This window comes from Enoplosus armatus, chromosome 3 (genome assembly GCF_043641665.1).
Source record: "Enoplosus armatus isolate fEnoArm2 chromosome 3, fEnoArm2.hap1, whole genome shotgun sequence".
Lineage (NCBI taxonomy): Eukaryota > Metazoa > Chordata > Actinopteri > Centrarchiformes > Enoplosidae > Enoplosus > Enoplosus armatus.
Window position 1 is genome coordinate 6,847,007 of NC_092182.1, and position 20,162 is coordinate 6,867,168.

At 40.6% G+C, this 20,162-nt stretch overlaps 1 protein-coding gene across 4 annotated transcripts; it reads left to right on the plus strand.

The window, feature by feature from the left end:
- The first annotated feature begins 15,123 nt into the window (after positions 1 to 15,123).
- uba3 (ubiquitin-like modifier activating enzyme 3) lies at positions 15,124 to 19,982 on the plus strand. Of its 4 annotated transcripts, XM_070902431.1 has the most exons (18): positions 15,124 to 15,143; positions 15,267 to 15,305; positions 16,031 to 16,151; positions 16,275 to 16,355; positions 16,449 to 16,531; positions 16,646 to 16,726; positions 16,959 to 17,002; positions 17,186 to 17,250; positions 17,414 to 17,569; positions 17,657 to 17,759; positions 17,946 to 18,059; positions 18,273 to 18,326; positions 18,512 to 18,548; positions 18,657 to 18,738; positions 18,833 to 18,933; positions 19,077 to 19,140; positions 19,287 to 19,341; positions 19,462 to 19,982. In XM_070902431.1, the coding sequence occupies exons 1-18, from the start codon at positions 15,124 to 15,126 to the stop codon at positions 19,548 to 19,550; spliced, it is 1,389 nt and encodes a 462-aa protein (XP_070758532.1). In that variant the 3' UTR covers positions 19,551 to 19,982. The 4 variants fall into 4 exon arrangements, with proteins under 4 accessions (XP_070758532.1, XP_070758533.1, XP_070758535.1 ...); XM_070902432.1 differs by lacking the exon at positions 15,267 to 15,305; XM_070902433.1 differs by lacking the exons at positions 15,124 to 15,143; positions 15,267 to 15,305 and adding an exon at positions 15,723 to 15,844.
- Positions 19,983 to 20,162: the final 180 nt, after the last annotated feature.

Here is a 20,162-nt window from a genome sequence, read left to right on the forward strand (position 1 = left end):
GTCAACATCATACAAACTGTTCAAGGCTTGCACTTCGGATCATTGTTCTGTTTTTGTGCACTTTAATATTTTAAATTTTTGCTTACATTGTGCATCTCTGTACTGTACATCAGAATCAGAATCAGAAAATTATGATTCTGAATTATCAACTTTCCGACAGTGATTGCAGATGAGATTACTTTTCTGCGTGTTTGACAATTTTTATACAATCATGTGCCTTCAGACTCTGGAGATAAAACCAGACCAAAAAGATGGGAATTATTGTATATATCATCAATATGAGATCCCTCGAAAAGACCAAAACCAACAGTGCATTAGTCCATCTCTAAATACTTTCCGACTTCCTTACGTCTGTGACACTCAGCCCAAAGCCCACTGGTCCTTACTAAAGACTGAAATCTTTAAAAATGGTCTTGACTGTTTACATTCATTTTCAAAAAGAAATCCCTATAACAGCGGGGCACTGGGGGGGGTTTAGCAAATGTTACTCAAATGGATTAAATAATGCATTTGATGGGAACTATTTTCAGCTACAGATTAATACACACTTGGTTTTCAGTATTTTCAGTGTCAGGACAGTGTGAGTGGGACTGACTCAAAATAAACCACAGAGTCCATGTTCATGGTAATCAAGGAACGTGTCATCCAGTGCAACAGTGTGGCTCACTGATGTGTTTTTAATAGTTTTTGGACAATGGAGTGGCACAAAGGAACAAGCTACTCAGACAATACTTCAATTCATTGTTGGTATTGTTCTTTTTATGGGAAAAATATATAACATCACCAGACATATCATTAAAATTGATCATTTTAATTACTATTTTATGTCAGGTCCTTATATTTTGAATTTCACCCCAGGCAACTCATTCAATTCTGTATTGAGTTTGAATTGAATTGTGTTTCCTCTTTGAATGTATGTCAATTCAGGTCACTGTGAATTTTCCTTTGGCAGGACATATTGTCCCTGGAAATTGACGTCCATTCTGTGATCACAAGGTGACCCTATAGGAGGCTGTCAATGGCAATATGTAGAAGCTTATTTGAATATTATATGTATTTTCCCCTTCATTTCTGTCTCTTTCCCTTTGATTCTCAGTAACATCCTCATTCACGTTGTTCTTTTCCTTTCTTTCACTTCATTTTATCTCTCACACACACACAAACAGCGAAACACACTCAAGGGACGTGAGCGGTCTAGCTGTCCTGTCTCTGGTCAGATATTTTGCTGAGGTGGCTTCAGCCGGGCTCTTGTGTATTCTCACACACAGTGAGCCTCGGGGGATGAAGGGTGTGGCGGAGGGCAGGTGGGGGGAGGATGCTTCATGTACAAATTGTAGGGTTTTTCTACCAACATCAGCACAAACGGAGCGGTCAATTTTCATTTATGGAAGCTGCAAAACCACCAAAGTGTGGAATATGCTTCAGCATGTATATCTGATCATGCAATTTATCATGACAACAATGCACAGATCACAACATTGCTGCGCGCCTGAGAGTGTGGTTAAACTGGTGATCACGAAAAAGACGTTGACCTGTGGAGACCTTTGGCTCATGTGTCTCTCAGTGGGAAACAGAGGACTCTTATAATTACATTATCTATAAGTAATATCTGCCCCAAGTGATGGTGTCATTCTCAACACTGATGTCAATAGGCAGCTATCACTCTATAGAGACTGCGTTTCCGTGGCAACCTGGGGGTCAAAAAGGTCAGCTTTGATACAATGAACCACAACCAATCATCACTGTCGTCGCAACACATCGGCAGGGTGATATTGCCTGAGTTGTCATTATTTGGTACATTTGCTCTCATCTCCTGGGACTCACTTTCCTCTCCTCACCCCTCATTGACCTGTGGTCATTGTCGTTTTTTTTTGAGTGGGGTCTTGGCTCTGCTGTGTCGTATTGGTTTATGAATTCAGCACTGTGGCGCCAGTGCAATAACCAAGATTTAATTGTCAGGTGATGGAGCCACTTTAAGCTTAAATAGGTAATAAAGATATATTGGAGTAGAGAAAGTGTCTTTTTAAGTGCCAAGTGTGTAAAGGTTGAAATATTTGTTTATATCTTGTGTGTGCGGGTGTGTGTACGGGTAGACAAATATATATTTTGTGTGCTCTATTTCATGTTCCTCTAATGAGGTTAAGTTGCACCTGGAGGTGAAGCACAGCTGAGGTCATGGCTGGACCACCAGACAAAAGAAATGGGATGGCATTTTGTCGTGTTTTATTCAATTGAGTTTGGTTCCCCTGTTGTGAAGCCAAATTCAACCCATAGTACTGAGTCCTGGCCAAACATGTCTGACTGTTACTGAGAAATACACGCTGCAATAGAAGCAACAATTCAGACTAAGCTAATGAAATGTGGCTGATCGGATTAACTAGATGTATTCAAATGGCATTGCTGTCAGTGAACTGAGTTAGCCAGCAGACTGTCATGAAACACAACTGTCATTAACATCGTTATAGTGTCTCTAGCTCTCTCTGTCTGTAGACTGTATCCTACATTAAATTGATTTCAGTCAGTGTTGCAAGGCAGAATGGTTTTGAATGTTTTTATTTTATCATTTAAAAAATTTATATTTTGTCAATTGTGTCAATTGGGGAAAATATGAAGATGAAAGAGACAGAAATAACGTTCAGGAAGTACAAGCATCAGCATCGGTACTCTTTCCATTGTAGAAGCAAAAGGTCCCCACTGTGACAAAATCTGGACCTTCAAGCAGTATGCACATTTTATGAGCTCCATTACCAAGTTTGTGCTAACACAGACATAAACAGGCAATAAAACAGGAGATATCATCCTTGGGACAAACCTCAGTATTGGATTCCTCCTCAGGATGGACACATGCTTATTGTGCTAAACAAACCCCTGCTCTCTTTAGCAACAACACCTTTCAGCATTTTCCCCCCTCCTGCCTTTGGGAGGTGTGAATGTGTGTGTGTATGCGTGCAAGGAGGTGGTCTACGTTTATCCACAGCAGCACTTTTCATTACTCTCAGGAGGTGAGGTCAAGGGGTGAGGTGTGCTTGGGTCTTACAGCGTATAGGTGCACAACTAGTGTCAGTGAAATGAGATGTAATATGTGGCGGAGTGGCTTTTATCAAACCATGCGTCCTTGCGACAGACATTGAGCGGGGTCCGGGCGGTGACGGGCAGGGAAATGAAGCTTTAGGTGGGCGGTGAGATGGAACAGGAGATGTCTCAGTCAGATAGATAGCAGCAAGCTAACAGCAGATCCACTAAGCTCCCTGCAGAGACTGTTAGTGGAGCCCGACCTAAATTGTAAGACAGACACATTTGCACCAGTGGCCTTTACGCTACAGAAACTCCAGGCCAAAGGGGTGCACATAAACAGAGGTTTTCATCAGTTAGGTGCAAGTATCAAATTTGAGGAGATTAAAGCACATTTATAAAGCAGATTTTGTTTTGCGCAGCTGTGACCAGTGTCCTAACCTGCAGAGGACAAGGCTGTCACAATCTCATCTTCGATGTGCATCCATTACTGTGTGGAATTATAATGGGACAGAGCCACTACAAGGGCAGCGCCAAACACTAACATGATTATGGTAATGACTGCCAACAGCCACTCCTCTGAGCGCCAGGGAGACGCGCAGTGAAAAGGCAATACCTAACAATTAATCAAAACACGTAAATAGACATAATGTCATTGACTTTCACTTCTGGCAGACAAGCAATTGGTGAATGTTGTTGATACCTGTAAAGCTATTCAATCACTGTGATGCATGGGGTTGGAAGTGTGTGTGGGGGGGGGGGTTGGCAGGCTACAATACATCATGCCAACATTTAGTGCATTAGTTACACTTTGTCAGCAAATGTAATTAGCCAGAATCACAATTTTACATGTGAGAGACCTGTAGCAGATATTTCTAGAATCCATCTCTGTGTTGGCTGGTTGCACATGGACTAAAACCATGATTTTCCTCTGGCATGATATGTGTATATATGTGTGTTGAAAATATTACTTTTAATTATGTATGGTGGCGAGAAGAAGAATCAGAATTTGTTTCTGTGATTTGTAAACAAGAATACAATAGTGCAATGGTGCAAATATGCTGGAATAAATATTGAGTGAACAACGTAAGAGGTTGCTTCATGGAGTTGTAATTAAACAGGACTAAGAGTCTACAGCCGTGCTGGTGGCTCTGTGACGCTGCACTTGGGCACAGCGGTGCTTTTAGCTAAATGCCGATGTCAGCATGCTAACATGCACACAGTGACAATGCTAACGTGCACATGCTAAGCAGCACCAAACACAAAGCACAGCTGAGGCTGATGGGAAAGTAATGGTCTTGAACCTGAGTATTCGAAAACCTAAAATTTTGGCCTGATGGTGGCGCCAGATGAAAAGTGAAGGGATCACCAAAGTAATTACAATACATCCTCTGGGGACCATGAATGTCTTTCCAATAGTTGTGTTGCTAGTGTGGCTAAAAACAAAAGGTATACATGACATTCTGTTTTACTAGCACCAAAATGATGAAGTGAAAAATTATGAAGATATTGCTTTAGCTTTTTGTCTGATCACATTACTATCATATAAATATCAAAACAAGTCTAATTTGCGGGCTAATCAAGAGTCAGTATGAGGCTTTAAAGCACATTATAACGATGCTCTGTTTGCTTGACATCCTACCGATTAGATCTTCCACTGCTGAGTGGAGCAACAGTCACCCCCACTGGGTGTAAATCCAAACACCTCGTGTGAGCCACCAGCCTTTCACAAGAACATCCCACCTCAGCACATACGCCCAGTGATCTAATGTATGCGCGATCAGTCAAGCATGTGCTTAACTGCAAGTGTTCAGTACTACTTTGTCCACAGAGACAGATGGTTTTCCCCCCTCTTCCAATAGCACCTTCCCTTCCCTCCTTTTCAAAAATACATGGTTTTGATTTATGTTCTACCTCCATTAGCAACCCTCCCTCTTGCTCCTCTTTTCTTGTTTTAATTGCTGCAGTTTTTTTCCGTCTCTCACCTCTTCCTCTCGACACACAAAGGCTTTCGCTGAGGAAATGATAAGAGAAGGTGCTGCTTCTTTGTAGGGTTGGAGTAGAGCGGCAGTATGTGGCTGTGGGCTTTGAATCAGGAGATAAAGCCTATCTTTTGCTGATCCACCTGAGGCTGGTCCCACAGAGGAATTTATATATTTTTCACATAAACTACTGTGGAAACCTCAAGGGATTTCTCTCTTTATGTTACTGGTTTTGGGCAATATGAAAATTCCACAACCACAATAAACAACAATCTTTTCCTTTTTACCTCCATTTATGTTTTTATTGCTTTCCCTGTATCACATGGTGTGCTTCTTCAACCTCAGTATCGCCATGGGAACTATATAACAAAGACAAATATACAGGTCTTATCAAACAGTAGCTTAAGGGTCCCCGTATTTCACCAAGGGCCTGCACTCACAGATAATACACCCTGCATTATCACATTATGAAAAATATGGCCTTGGAACACCTGCTCTTATTTGATTTCTCACCATTCATATCAAGGTATGTACAGTATGTTGTTCTTCTCATATGGTGGCAGAGGATGCATTAGATCAACACTCACTAAATTCAAGGCGGTGATATGGAGCAGATAATAGCTGTGGGCGAGGCATCAAATGCTGGAGATATTTTTGGGGCAGATTGAACAGAAAAAAAATACAAGATGGACAACTGTGATGTGTGTGATCACATCTGAAGTGTACAAAACAGATGGTTTGTGTTTATTAGCAGTGAGGGGACGGCTCAGCCATGATGGAGTTGTATTGATCCTCTATCAACACCCCACATGTTAAATCCTTGTGTAAAACTGTGATTGAACACTTTATAGATATTTGCCTGTGGGTTGTTGTGTGACGTAGAAATCTGTGATAAAGTACAAACTGTCAAAGTGTCAGGTTTTAAAAATAAAAATGCAACTTTCTCCAAAAATCCCCACTGTTGTGTATTCGCAGAATGCAAGTTTAGAATTACAATATGTTTCTATTAAGTTTCAACTACATACAGCAGTCTGGTTACAGCACAGATGTGGTACAGTTAAAATGAAAGACCAGTGCACCAGTTTGTTGCCAAGGCAATTTGCTGAATTTTGCAGGCGGGTATTTTGGACTTGAAGCTTCCACTCTTTCACTGCTGCTGCTGCTGCTGCTGCTGCCTTACATTTTACTGTAATCATGTGTTTAAAAATGGTATAGTGTGCATTAGTGCGCAGTTCTAACAGTTTAAAAATGTCCACTCCCAAATGCAAATTCATTGTTTGTTCAAAAAGTTAAAACCTAACCTGAATTTCCATCTTCTAAGGTTAATTAGACTTAGACTTAGACTTTATTAATCCCACAGCGGGGAAATTTACAAGTCACAGCAGCAAAGACAGAAAGGTGCAGAAACACACAGCAGACTAGCACTGTGTCAATAAGAATTAGAAGTATTTTTTTTTTAAAGAAAAACAATATACAAATAATAAATACAGATATAAAAAATATGGGGGACAATAATTAATAAAAATAATTAATCTGTTCAAAATATAGCTTGATGCCAATGACAACCATTTGTCCCCTGCTGTGCCAATATATTACTTCACTCTGGGAACAGCCAGGTTGATCGACTGTAGGAAGTGTAAAATGCAAATAGATACACCAACAAACCTGCTGAGGATCCGCCCTAGGCTGTTTACTAAGTGTTTGCAGTGACATTAATGCAGTTGTGTGTGTGTGTAAAAGAAAAGCACCAATTCTGTTCAACATACCTGTGTACGCAAACAGTTTGATGTGGGAATGAGGAGCCTGGCAGGAGACTTTTACAGTCTTTGACTCAGTGAGCTGCAAATGCATTTTGTGGAGGGGCGACGAGAGGGTGCACACGACAGGACTCAGCCATTTACACTCTTTCAAATGTAATTAAGAGAAATTATAGATTGTGTATGTCTTATTGTCTTCTTGTCTTAACTTAAGGGTAGAACTGAGTCATCTGATTCTTCCTTTAAGCCTTTCTTTAGATGTTTGTTTACTGTTTTCCAAAAAACTGTTGGTAACTCATAAACTGACTTTGTACTTCAATAAAAAAAGCTATCCAGTCCCCAGTGGTGGAAGATTTCAAGGACTTTTATAATCAAGCATTCTGGTGACTTTGCACCAACAGTTATGATCACTAGCAGAACCATTATCTACTTCTACAGAGAGTTATAAACTTAATGACTCAGCATAATCTCATTTTCTACTTCATTATTAATCTGTTCCTCGGCAGCTGTTATCAGGAGGGGAAACCTGTTCAAATCGAGTGGTTTTTATCATGTTTGTTGCAGTCACTGTGCAAGCTGTTCATACTGCCTCACTGGCTAATACTCAACAGACAGAGGTATGATGACTTTTATGAAAATATATTACTATTAGCAAACTCAGTATTGTACTTTTATTTTAAATCTGTATCTTTGATCTTACAGTCAAATATACAAAATCCTACAGGAGAAGGGATACTTTTACTTTTTCAGGTGAGCTTTAGTGATGTGAATAGACAGTTGATTTGAACAGTCTCCATCCCATATGCACTTATAGATATAGCCAACATGCCATGAGAGTATAGCAGTGTAGCAGGACTTTCATCAAATTTAACCATTTACAATCAAATGTATGAAACTAAATCAAGACTCCGAATATTTGTGCAGCACACGACCCACACACAGCGCGGGCTAAGACTACAGCTGTAGGCAAGCTGTTTTTGGAAAAGCAGTAAATCCCCACTAGATGAGGTGTAATGAGGGAGTGCTGGGCTGTGATCCCCTCTGCCCCCGGACTTAATATGGTAATACCTGCCCCCACAACACCCCGACCGACGGTGGAGAACACAACCAGGATTTACTCTCTTTATTACCTCAGCGGAGCATTTAATTTCCTGGGCATTTGGGTGGGTTAGTGGTACAAGCAGGTGGGTGTTAGGACTGGCAATCACTCAGGGTGATGCTGGGAGACAGTGACATACGACGGAGGGGGTGGGGGGGGGGGGGGGGGGGGTAATCCTGTGTTTGGTATGAGGAGAACCCCAAGTGTTACATGTGAATGTGTCTATTTTACATTCAGTATACTGAGTCATGTGACGGCCATTACTTCACTGAGTGGCCCACTGGTGCTGATAAACACCACTTGGCCACCACCTTAATAAATAAGTTAGCACCCAAATTGTTTTTAATCAAGATCTCATTTTAGTTGCGCTCTAATGAATTCATTATGGTTGGTGGGGAAGAACACTGAGCTCAACACTGGCTGGCAAGTTATTTGCATCCGCACTAGGGGATCCACTGTTATGTCATCAAACAGAGTTTAATCTGCGACCAACACTTCAATTGGTGAGCACACCCGAAATGGCGACAATACGTTATTAGCAACTAGCAAACAGTTGCTTACACATAAAATAGACAAGGACCAACATTAGCAATCATTTGGCGTTGTCTTTGTGTCCACCTGACATGAGAAAAATATCTGGCTCTTTAGCAGCAAAATGCTCCATTATGTTGACCAGCTTGTCGCTGGGCAGGGTGTGGGTTTGATGAGAGCGGGGACAGTGAACCAAAACAGTAACGTTGTTGCGGTAAAACCAAAACAATGAGGTGAAAGATGCTAAATGACTCAGTAGATTGTTTTCTATGGGATTGTCGCTCATGTCATTTGATCCTTTGTTAATATAAGAATATTGATTATAGCAGCATTTAACTGTAATGGATGTTTACGAACTGTTTTTGATCATTTTACCATTTGCCTTCTAACCTGGGGCTTTGTTTAAAACCTGTAAGATCCTTTGACTGCTCGTGTTTTTGGCCCCATCAGACTTCTTTTTAGTGACATCCCCACAATTAACTTGGTGAATACAAACTTATTATTACCAATTAGAATGATTAACTACAAAGAATGAGACGCATGTTGTGATAAACTGGAGCTGGCTGCATTATTCTTGTCATGGTACTCATTTGAGTGGTTTGAGTTCAAACAGCGTCTCTGCCACTCAGAGATGTTAACAAGCAAACAGTCACATCATATTGTCATTATGGTTGTTTAATGTGGTGATAAATTTGTGAGTGTATTCATGGATTAAATTGTGACTCTCTCTACAATGCAGGCTGCTTGCAGATACAGCCGCCATAAAGATGAATGTAATAATCTTATCTTTCATTAACATGCGATATGTCAACATGAGTAATATTGTGCATACTGTTCTGATTGTGATTGGACACTTTGTATAGATAAAAGTGAAAAAAAGAATAGAAATGTTTTTCATTACGTGATAGAGTCGTGATATAGATATAATGTTAAATACGATTGCATATGACACTAAGTTATTGTTTCAGCAGATGGAGCATCTAAATCTCACTGATCCAGCTGCAGAGAACGACAATATTACAAGGATGAAACACATTTTAATACACATTGCTGCAATGAAGTTGCTATGACAGAGGGCATGTTTTCTTTTACAATGCAAATCTCACAGGCAATTTAACTCCAAGGGCTGCCATGCTGCCTGCCAGGTGCACTGCTGTGTATTACTGTAGTGGGGATAGTGAAAGATGCTTTATCTCCTGTGACTGTTTCATATGAATATCAGTTGTAAACATCTGAGTCCACTGACAGAGGAGATAAACTGCAAGTTGCTGGTGGTATCTGTAGTTCTATCACTCGTTCGGAGCCCCAGCCATCCGAGCCTCCAGCCTCTCTCCTCAGTCATGTTCTCGGTGGAGAGGAAGGATATACCCCACTTCCTAAAGCTCCACCCTGCCCCATGCTCTGCAGAGGAAAGAGGAGAACATAAAATGCAGGGCTAAGGAACTCCCTGGGGGTTAAACTTTAGGGTGGGAACAGCTTCTCCATCATAAATCATGGCTGTTTATGTGGTATGGCAGGGTGTGGGACTTGTCAGGCCTTAACCTAAGTGAGTTTGATTTTGTTGCTTTGATCATGGGATTTCTTGATCTGATTAAGATCAAGCAAAAACTTACACAAATAACAAAGGTCAGAGGAAACTTCTGAGGTGATGCTCCTTCGTTGACCAAATGAGATCAGCAATGAGTCATTGCTCTTGTTTGTCACACCAAAATTTATTGGATTAATGGGAGGTTTTGATGGAAAATCACATTCCCTGCACCACAGACTGTGTCACGGGCAGGAATGAAAAATGGACACTTGGTTAAGGCTATTATTGCCCTAAGGTGACATCAGAGTGGCACTTGATGTCACCCTAGAGGTATTTGGGATGACAAAGTGCTACTGACCAAGTGCACTTCTGCATTGTACTTCCACTGTGCACACTGCTTTAGCCAACTGATAAAAAACACCACACAATACATTTTAGCTATAAGGGGGCTTCCTTTTTGACACGTACCTTCTCTGACAGATTCAGCATCTTTCTTGGATGGAAAATCTAAGCCTTAGTATCTGTTGCTTGTCACTTCATTCCTCCTAGGTGTGTTTCACTCCTGTGAGGAAATTCTTGGGTGACTGCTGACAGACTGGATGTTGTCTCCACAATGCACAATGTCTCTTTTTAGCAAGGAGGGGACAATGGTGATGGAGGAACAGTAGGAATGGCAGAGCAGGAAGCATGCTGAGGAGGACAGGAAATAGGAAGCGTAAGCAGGAATAAACGCTGTTGAAATAGCCGGGGGGGAAATTTCCGTTCTACTGTCTTAAGTAATTCCTCTGCTGTCCTTGAAGAGCACAGAGAGCGAGCCTCTCCTAAAGATAAAAGATCTAATTGAAGGATGGATGGTTGATATTAACACTACACTGATATAAATCAGCATACTGGAGACACACGTCCATGCAATTGTTTGTCTTGTGATGTTGAGACATGAGTGCCACTGTATGAGACTGTCCCTACGAGCTGGTGGCTGTAAGAACAAATCTCCTGGTGGTGCAGCTCTCAAGAACTCAAGCTGCCATGGCTTGTAATGAAACGTAAAGGAGTAGCTCGACATTTCATTCTCTTTCTTGCCCAGAGTTGGATCAGAAGATTGATACCACTGTCATGTCTGTACTCTGTAAACATGTAGCTAGAGCCAGCAGCCAGTTAGCTTAGCACAAAGACTGGAAACAGGGGGAAACAGCTAACCTGGCTCCGTCCACAGGTAAAACCATCCACCTATCACAACTGCTTCCAATCTTGATGGAAAGCTAATAACCTGCTGGCTGTAGCTTCCTATTTACCGTACAGACAAGAGGCTGGGAGTGTTATCAATCTTGTCATCTAACTCTGTGCAAGAAAGCAAATGAGCATATTTCCCAAAATGTCAAACAAATGTTTTAATTGTGACAATAGATGATAGAAATTAAAATCAGATATGCTGTTTTATTAGTCTTTGTTGGGATTGTGACTCAGATTTGGCATCAGCTTTTTACCCTGCATGCATCCACGTCTATCTATCTGTTTCCTGACAGAAAGTCTGACAAACTCTTGATTTTCTTCAGTGTAATTATTTGCCAGGTTTGCTTTTATGTCATTTTAAGTTGCAATCTGAAACAAACATGAGTTCAAATATAAACTGAAAGGGTGCTGTTTTCTCATTTGTAAAGGTCCGTCAATTTTGCCCACTGTTGGTCAAGGCTGGAGTAATGTGCGGTAAATATACAGATTTAATGACAATCTACATGGTCAAAGGTATGTTGCCTCTAAAGGTAAATGAAACTGTAATCAGTAAGTAATGAAAATGTGTGTGTATGTGAAATATAACTGCAGGGTTAGGGTCAGACTTGAACCTAAAAGACACACTAATCAATGCAGTGGCTGCATTCAACAGCCGGACTACATATATTACTACCTACACATCAGCTTTTCCTTCATCTTAGAACTAGCTGTTACGGACCAAAGAGTGGGGGGGGGGTGCAGCAAGATCACGGCAAGTCCTCCACCCCTGTAGGCAGGAAGTGCCGAGCACAAATCGTCTGAGGGGCTCTGCCCATCAGAAACAGGAAGAACAAAGTGCAAACCAGCAATGACGCCACACCCCTCCTGCTGGGAAGATGGATTGTGTTGTTGAACACCTTGGTGATATTGCAACAAACCCCATGTAAGATCTGGTACAGCCTCTTCGCTTTGGGACGTGTTACAATGGTGACATAGGCAGTGGAAATCTTGGATTTGTTGTGGTTGATACCCTTTTTTAGAAAATCATCTTCACTGGGGAAAACACCAAACGATGCCTGGTTTTTGGCCAATATTAGTGGTTGTTTTTGACTTGAAATCAACATATTTTAAATTGAATCATTAGCCCTCCTTTTCAGTTGAACTAAAGAGACCAAGACAAACCAAAACCCACAGCTTTGAACCATCAAACACAGCATGGATGCATTTTCACAGCAAATGAGATCTATTTATAGAGATTCTTGGAAATAGTGAAAGTGAATACACTCCAGGCAATTTCAGTTAAAGGTAAACACATCCATCACATATTAAATAATTTAATAAATACCTCACTCATTGCCTTAATGCAAAAGTGAACAGAGGGGTGTGTTTTCTTTTCCCTGGGAATTTATTCAGACAGACTTGGGAAGCGTTTAGGTGCACACCATCACAATGTAATGTAATAATATATGAAGATAACACACACACACACACACACATATTGGGATCATATAGCAAGACAACACTGTTTTGTTGAGTGTATATATAGAGTCTAATTACATTGTGAGCAGTGGCGATAAATCACTGAGTCTTAATCAAAGCACTACAACAGAGAGAGTCATCAATCACTTACTACAGCACAACACAACATCAGCCTGTAGAGTCTCCTTGTCTTCTGGCTGGCAGCCCCGCTCTCCGTGCCTAACACGGGACATATCGCTGTGACACATTATCATTAGCACAATCAACACCACTTTGGACATCCTGACAGAAAGCCATCAAATTGCAAATAGATATGGAGATATACGAGGCCGTAAAGCTGACAAACCCAGATTGCTACGTCAATGCACGTGAAGGAGATGTGCAAGGGAACAACAGGATTTTCTTCTCAGATGAGGAAAGACGCAACATATCAGCAGCTCCTCTGAGGTTCTTCTTCTTCCTAGCGAGGTGTCACATTACTGATGGCCTGCTATGATCAACTACTTCAAGTGATGGTCTATTCAACTCTGGACTCTTCAATCTCTGCATGTGCACGTTAACTGTAGTTGGCTGTGATGAATGGCAGAGAGCTGGGTCACCTCAAAGGCACGGTAGTGACATTCAGAAAGTCCCTGCTTAAGGTGGGGGGATGACAGATGGCATTTCAATGGAATCTATAAAAATGTGTCAGCACTGGAAGATGTTTTGACTTCTAGTCCTCTGCTGCCCTACTTTAGCTCCAGTGTGCCTTCAACAACACTCAATGCTCTAAAGACCTTCAGAATAATGCTGGAGGCAAAACCAATACAGGAGACATTGCGCCGACGTGAAGATCATCAAGAACAATCATACCTACTGAAGTGCCCGTGAGCAATACTCCCTCAGCAATGGTCCTCATTAATAACATAACCGATTTTTAAGTGTCTTGTGGGATTCCATCTTCCATTTTTTTTTGATGAAATTTCATCCCATTTCCCTGCTGTTTAACATGAGAGCACAGCTGAGGTTAAATGAAAGAGGACAAGACAGACAGAACAAATAGTAAAAGAGAAAGAGAGAGAGGAGGGCTGAGATGGCAGGCAGTCAGCTATGAAGGACATGGCCGCAGCAAGTTATTTTTAGTTATCAGTTTTCGGAGGCTGTCATTCGGAACATCTCATTAAAAATCAGAAAAAAAACTTGATGCTCCATCAAACCATTCAAATCACTGAAACTCAGAGAAAAAAAAGCTATATGTCCTGGTGTGCATGCTCTCTCACTCTCTATCTCTCTCTCTCTCTCTCACACACACACACACACACACACACACACACACACACATAGTATCCTATATCAGCATCAAATTATTTGAGACTGCCAGGCTTTTTTGTGCATACATTAGACCGATCTTTGGTGACCTCTGCAAAAGGTACGTACACCACGTTTCCTTTAATATTACAAGGGTTGTGGACAGATGGATTAATTATGCTCGTGTGCCTCTTAAAATGCATAGAAGCCCATCTAAGGTTTATTAATCATTCTATAATGAGAGATTAAACACCAAGATTCATTAGCACAATGTGGACACAGTAAATCAGACACTTGAGGGAGATGTCCTCACTAGTAATGTCGTTAAACTTAATAACAGGATCTCAGTTTTATGTGTTATTCAAGTAGCAATTCACAATCAAAGCAATAAATTGCAATACATCTGTAACATAGTTAATATTTATGCTGTTTTGCGCAGTTGTTTTGTTCTGATTTTTGTTGCAAGTAAAAGACACAACAGCTATACAATAACACAAGGAGAAATGCTATAAATAAAATGAAAGATTTAATTATTGATCTCGTTACAGTTTGCATCCAGGCCAATCAGGACAATTTCCAAAGACCAATTTCTGCTCCTGAAACTCAAATGAGCCATTTCTCTCTTCCTGTCTCTCCTTGATTGTTAACTGGTCTTTATAGATAATTGCTGAAGTTATAGGGCTGAACCTTACAGAGCAGAGCAATTATCAAGTAATTACTAATAGAGTCAATTATTTAACTCTCTTTGCCCTTCTGAAACATACCGCTCCAATGTCCTATATTGTTTTAGAAAGGCCATGAAAAGAAAATGCCAACATTTGGACAACTGTGCTAAATACATTCTTTGACCATAAACATTTTTGACAGAAATACAGTTTGATATCCAGTAGGTATGCACAGTGGTGGATGTACCGTACATCTGAGCCATACAACAATAAAGGGTAAATGCTGCCACCTGTTGGATCTGAGGTGTACTTGCTATCTCTGTAGTGGACTGTTGACAATGCTGCCTTCAGGACTGTCAGAAATATTGAAATTCAACTAAAACCATATAGCTAATGCTAAGTATTTTGTGTTCTTTAGGCCCTGGATGCAAGACACAATAGCTCTTTTGGTCTCAAATTAAAACAGCGTCTAAATCTATCTTTGTTCGAGGGAGTATTTTTATATTAATGTCTGAGAGAGTTTGTCTTTACTACTGCTAACTTCGGCATGTGAAGCCAAATAAGTAGCCAAAACATGGCGGACACGGATGAGCCGTAAGTAGCTGCCGAAGAAACAAGCAAGAAACACAGTCATTAACTGCCCGAAAGATGCTTTCAAATCTCATTAACCTACGAAAGCACAGCATGAATGAACCTTCTTTTATTCTCTCTTTTTAGGGAGAAGAAAAGAAGGAGAGTAGTGGAGCTGACTGAGAAGTTAGTGATGAATTGGTAGAACTGGCGGAAGGTTTGAGGTTACTGGACAGGAGGAAGGTTAACGTTAGCTAGCTGAAGAAGCTAACCAAATACTGGTTGTAAACAGTACACTGACAGCGAGACTACGGACATAAATACTGACTAGTTGGTCGTGAGTAGCTAACACGTCTATACAGTAAGAATTCCGTGGTATAATGTACCCGTTTGGAAAGTTAGAGGTCTTTACTGTACCTTCTCACTGTTGACATGCTAGCTACTCACCTAGCCTAGCTACCGGAGGTTGTCCAGGCAAAAGAGTAACTAGCTAGATAACCCACAGAATGCCAGAGGGTCAGAAACGCCCACCTGTCAGAGATATGGAGTTACTTTATTTTGTGGTGGTGGTTAAACAACAAAACGTTACACATGGTAGCGCAGAGGCTGACATAGGGCAGACACCAAAACACCAGTGAACGTTAATACAGTACTCCTATGTAGTTTCTTGAACCTCTTAAAGTCTTGCACGATCTACTGTGAACTGTAAATAGCACCCTTACTATGTAAGTTAATCACAGTATTGAGTTATGGTCTTGATTGATTTGTTTTTGCATGATCTCAGTAGACTTTGCAGTTTTTGTGTAATATCAAACCATGCAGTGTTGTGCATGCCATATACCATTAAATACTTTGTCAGACTGTCAGAGATGCTGCTGATGATAAATCCTAAATGTCCACGTTGTCTTCAGGATGGTGGTTGATGGAGGCAATGGACGCACCTGTGAGTGGGAGGGCCGATGGAACCATGTCAAAAAGTTTCTGGAAAGATCAGGGCCCTTCACGCATCCTGACTTTGAACCCAGCACAGAGGTAAGAGGTTACAGGGGGGCGGAATGATGCTCTGATTATATATTTTTTAATTTGTCATTTGATTTGCCCTGTGCCATCTTGTATTGCCCTAATATATAATGTGTTTATCACCTCTCACCACAGTCATTGCAGTTTATGTTAGACACCTGCCAAATCCTGGTCATTGGTGCTGGTGGTCTGGGATGTGAGCTGCTGAAAGACCTGGTATGTATTGTTAGGAATATTTGGGAGTTGTAATTTGTGCTTTAATGAATGGCCAACACCTTTTTGCTTGTTTTTGTTCATGATCTGCCTCAGGCTTTATCAGGCTTTCGCAACATTCATGTTGTCGATATGGACACCATTGATGTTTCAAACCTGAATCGACAGTTCCTCTTCAGGTTAGTAGAAAACATGTTACACATTCTGTGTACATTTCTGAACCTTACTATTGGTTAATGTAATGTTTAAAGCAAGCAGATATGTTCTTTTAATGTGTGTGTAATGTTGACCAGGCAAAAAGATGTAGGCCGGCCCAAGGCAGACGTTGCAGCTGATTTTATCAACACCCGCATACCTGGATGCTGTGTAGTCCCGTATCCTTTTAATTGGTCAACTACTGCAAGATTTTAGAGGCTTGATATAAATGCAGTTTAAAATGCCCAAACCACAATAGACATGATTTAAAATGTGAAAAATGTTGCAAGCAGCTAATCCCTGTGTCAAAAATCACAATGTAAGAATGTAGACAGAGACACCATACTTGATTGTTAGGTTGTGAAAGCAAGTGAACAGTCTGTCCAAACTTCTCCTAAATGCTCTGTGCAGACATTTTAAGAAAATTCAAGACTTAGATGAAACATTCTACAGACGTAAGTATCATTGGGACTATTCATTCCCAACTTTCCTAATGTCTGGTTGTGAGGGGTGTGACAATTCAGGCAGCAAACGATTCGGTTTGACGCGTGACACAGGGCTTGCCGTTTGATACTGCTTGGAGTGTGTCTTTATAAGACATTGGATTTTAATTCATTCATCTGTCTGTTTTCGTCTAGAATTCCATTTAATTGTCTGTGGACTGGACTCTATTGTTGCCAGGAGGTGGATGAATGGTATGCTGGTAAGTTACTCGTCTTCACAATCTTTGTCACAGTCCTTTTTTTCTCAGTACTTTAACCAGCTGTTTTGCTACATTTTCCTTGTTTAATGTTTGCATTTTAAAGCTGTAAGATGTTGTGCTAAAAGGAACATGTTTAATGTAATCGCTCTGTCTTTCTGTGCAGCTGTCTTTGCTGGTGTATGAGGATGGTGTCTTGGACCCAGGTTCCATCATTCCTCTAATTGATGGTGGGACCGAAGGCTTTAAAGGCAATGCCAGAGTTATTCTCCCTGGCATGACCGCATGCATCGACTGTACCCTTGAGCTTTACCCTCCTCAGGTGAGGTAGCCTTTTGTTATAAAATAATGTTTACAACCACAACTTAGTGGTCAGTGTGTGGTTGCTAAAATACACCTGTCTTTGTAGGTCAACTTCCCCATGTGTACAATAGCCTCCATGCCTCGTTTGCCAGAACATTGCATTGAGTATGTCCGGATGCTGCTCTGGCCCAAAGAGACACCCTTTGGAGGTATGAAATCACACTGCAGTCACTATTATTTCTGTTGAATGGTCTTTGTAATGTTTAGAATGATTATTAAGTATGACTTGAGGCTCAACAAACCCAGCCCCCTGACTTAAAATACCTTTAAAAAAAACAAACAAGTAAACTTAATTTCTTCTGTGTGTGTGTGTGTGTGTGTGTGTGTGTGGATAGATGGTGTGGTCCTGGATGGGGATGACCCAGAGCACATCCAGTGGGTGTACCAGAGATCTCTGGAGAGGGCAGCTGAGTTCAACATAACAGGAGTCACATACAGGCTAACCCAGGGTGAGCACACATACTGTAGCACATCTGTCTGTCACCATCACAACACAACTGATTTTTCTAAAACACTATTTCTTGGTGGTAAAGCATTGCAAAAAACATGTCTTATTGATGTTCGCTCTGGTCAGCAGATTTATATAGCTTTTATTTCTTTGAGTGTCCATTTTAGAAGTAAGCAAAACATATATTTTATCTTTATTTATTTAAATGTTGCAGGTGTTGTTAAGAGGATAATTCCAGCTGTAGCGTCTACAAATGCTGTCATAGCTGGTAAGTAGCTTAGACTGAATAAATGGTACTTTGATAGAGACTTGTGGACCTGATGCCTTGATGACAGATTGTATGCCCTGCCATATATGAGTTAATCATTTCCAAACAGTACTTAGTATATTGACTTTATGTAAACAGAATTGTCTACCTGGACGTAACATTTTTTTCTGATTTATTTGATCTAGCTGCTTGTGCAACCGAAGTTTTCAAAATAGCATCAAGGTGAGTTAGCTGGTTCTGCTTGACAGCCACATGCATAAAGTGAATCTATCTTTAGAAACCACATGTGCCGTTCACCGTTTCTCATAATGTTACCTTTTCCTCATGCAGTGCCTATATACCTCTAAATAACTACATGGTCTTCAATGATGTTGATGGCCTGTACACCTACACTTTTGAAGCTGAACGGAAGGTTTGTCCCTGAATTTCATCTGCCAGTTCATGTTTGCTACAGTGATTAAGTTGCCTTTTTGTGAAACACATGTTCATGTTCACTTCTTATGCAGGAAAACTGTTCAGCCTGCAGCCAAGTACCTCTGGACTTGCACTTTTCTCCATCTTCCATACTCCAGGAGGTGTTGGACTACCTGACTGAGAATGCCTCCCTGTAGGTTTTCCTTCCCCATTATAATTCATTATTAATTACGATGCTGTACGACCCTACTTGAGTTCTGCTTATGGTCATATTCACTTGTTTCAGTAGTGCTTTACGCATTGTCTTCAACATCCAAATATAATGTATTTTTTCAGACAAATGAAATCACCTGCTATAACAGCAACAGTGGAAGGAAAGAACAAAACATTATATTTACAGGTAATTAACCTCTGGTTTCATACTGTTCTGTGTTTTCAGTTCCGTCTTGTGGTAATGTGAGTCTAAGGTGTGTCTTGATTAAATTAGGCAATCTGCAATGCAAATTTTGGTTTGAGCTGACGTTCAGTTTGTATTTTGTTGTACAGTCTGTTGCTTCAATCGAACAGAGGACGCGGCCAAATCTGTCCAAAACCCTGAAGGGTGAGGTTCTTTATTTACTGAATATGTTTCCCAGAAATGGCAATGCTTACACTCTCAATCGGTCAGATGAATACACTGTGAATATGCTGACTCACTTATGTTATGAACATGTTTTTCCAGAGCTGGGGCTGACTGAAGGACAGGAGCTGGCTGTAGCTGATGTCACCACACCCCAGACCATGTTGTTCAGACTCTGCTTTACCTCATAGGACGAACTCAAGCACTCCCACAACCAGTTGATGTCATTCTTGTTTATTGGTCAACTACGACTTGATGCAGAATATTTAAAATGGCCTGAAAACTAGGACAGTTTACAGTGTATTCAGTCACAGTGTAAATGATTGTAGCTAATTTCATTGTTTTAATGTACTTATTGACTAAAGTTCATGTTTTGCACTGAAAAGCCAAATCATAGTTCATAACCTGTCATGTTTTGGTGACACGTTGTCTGCAAATGTTAAGGACCTCTGCATTAATGTGTTATCTGCACTACAACCTAAAGCGTGCTCTGTGCAAACTAAGAGACAAGCAGTGGTTACTTTGGAAAAGATTATTCTGTACTTGTTCTGGTTTTGAATCTTTTGAATATTTATTTATTCCAACACAGTTTTTAGTTGCAGTAACCACTGATGATGTGTGAACTGGAATAAAATGTTTTTCTTATAAAGTTTCTATTTTCTTGATGTACCTACATGCATTTTTGTGGGAATGAAATATCCACCCAACAAGGTTAGTATGCAGGATTGAGAGGCATTTCATTTTCAAGGTATTTGCTAAGATGTAAAAAAAAACCATCAAAGACTCAAAGATAAATATATTGA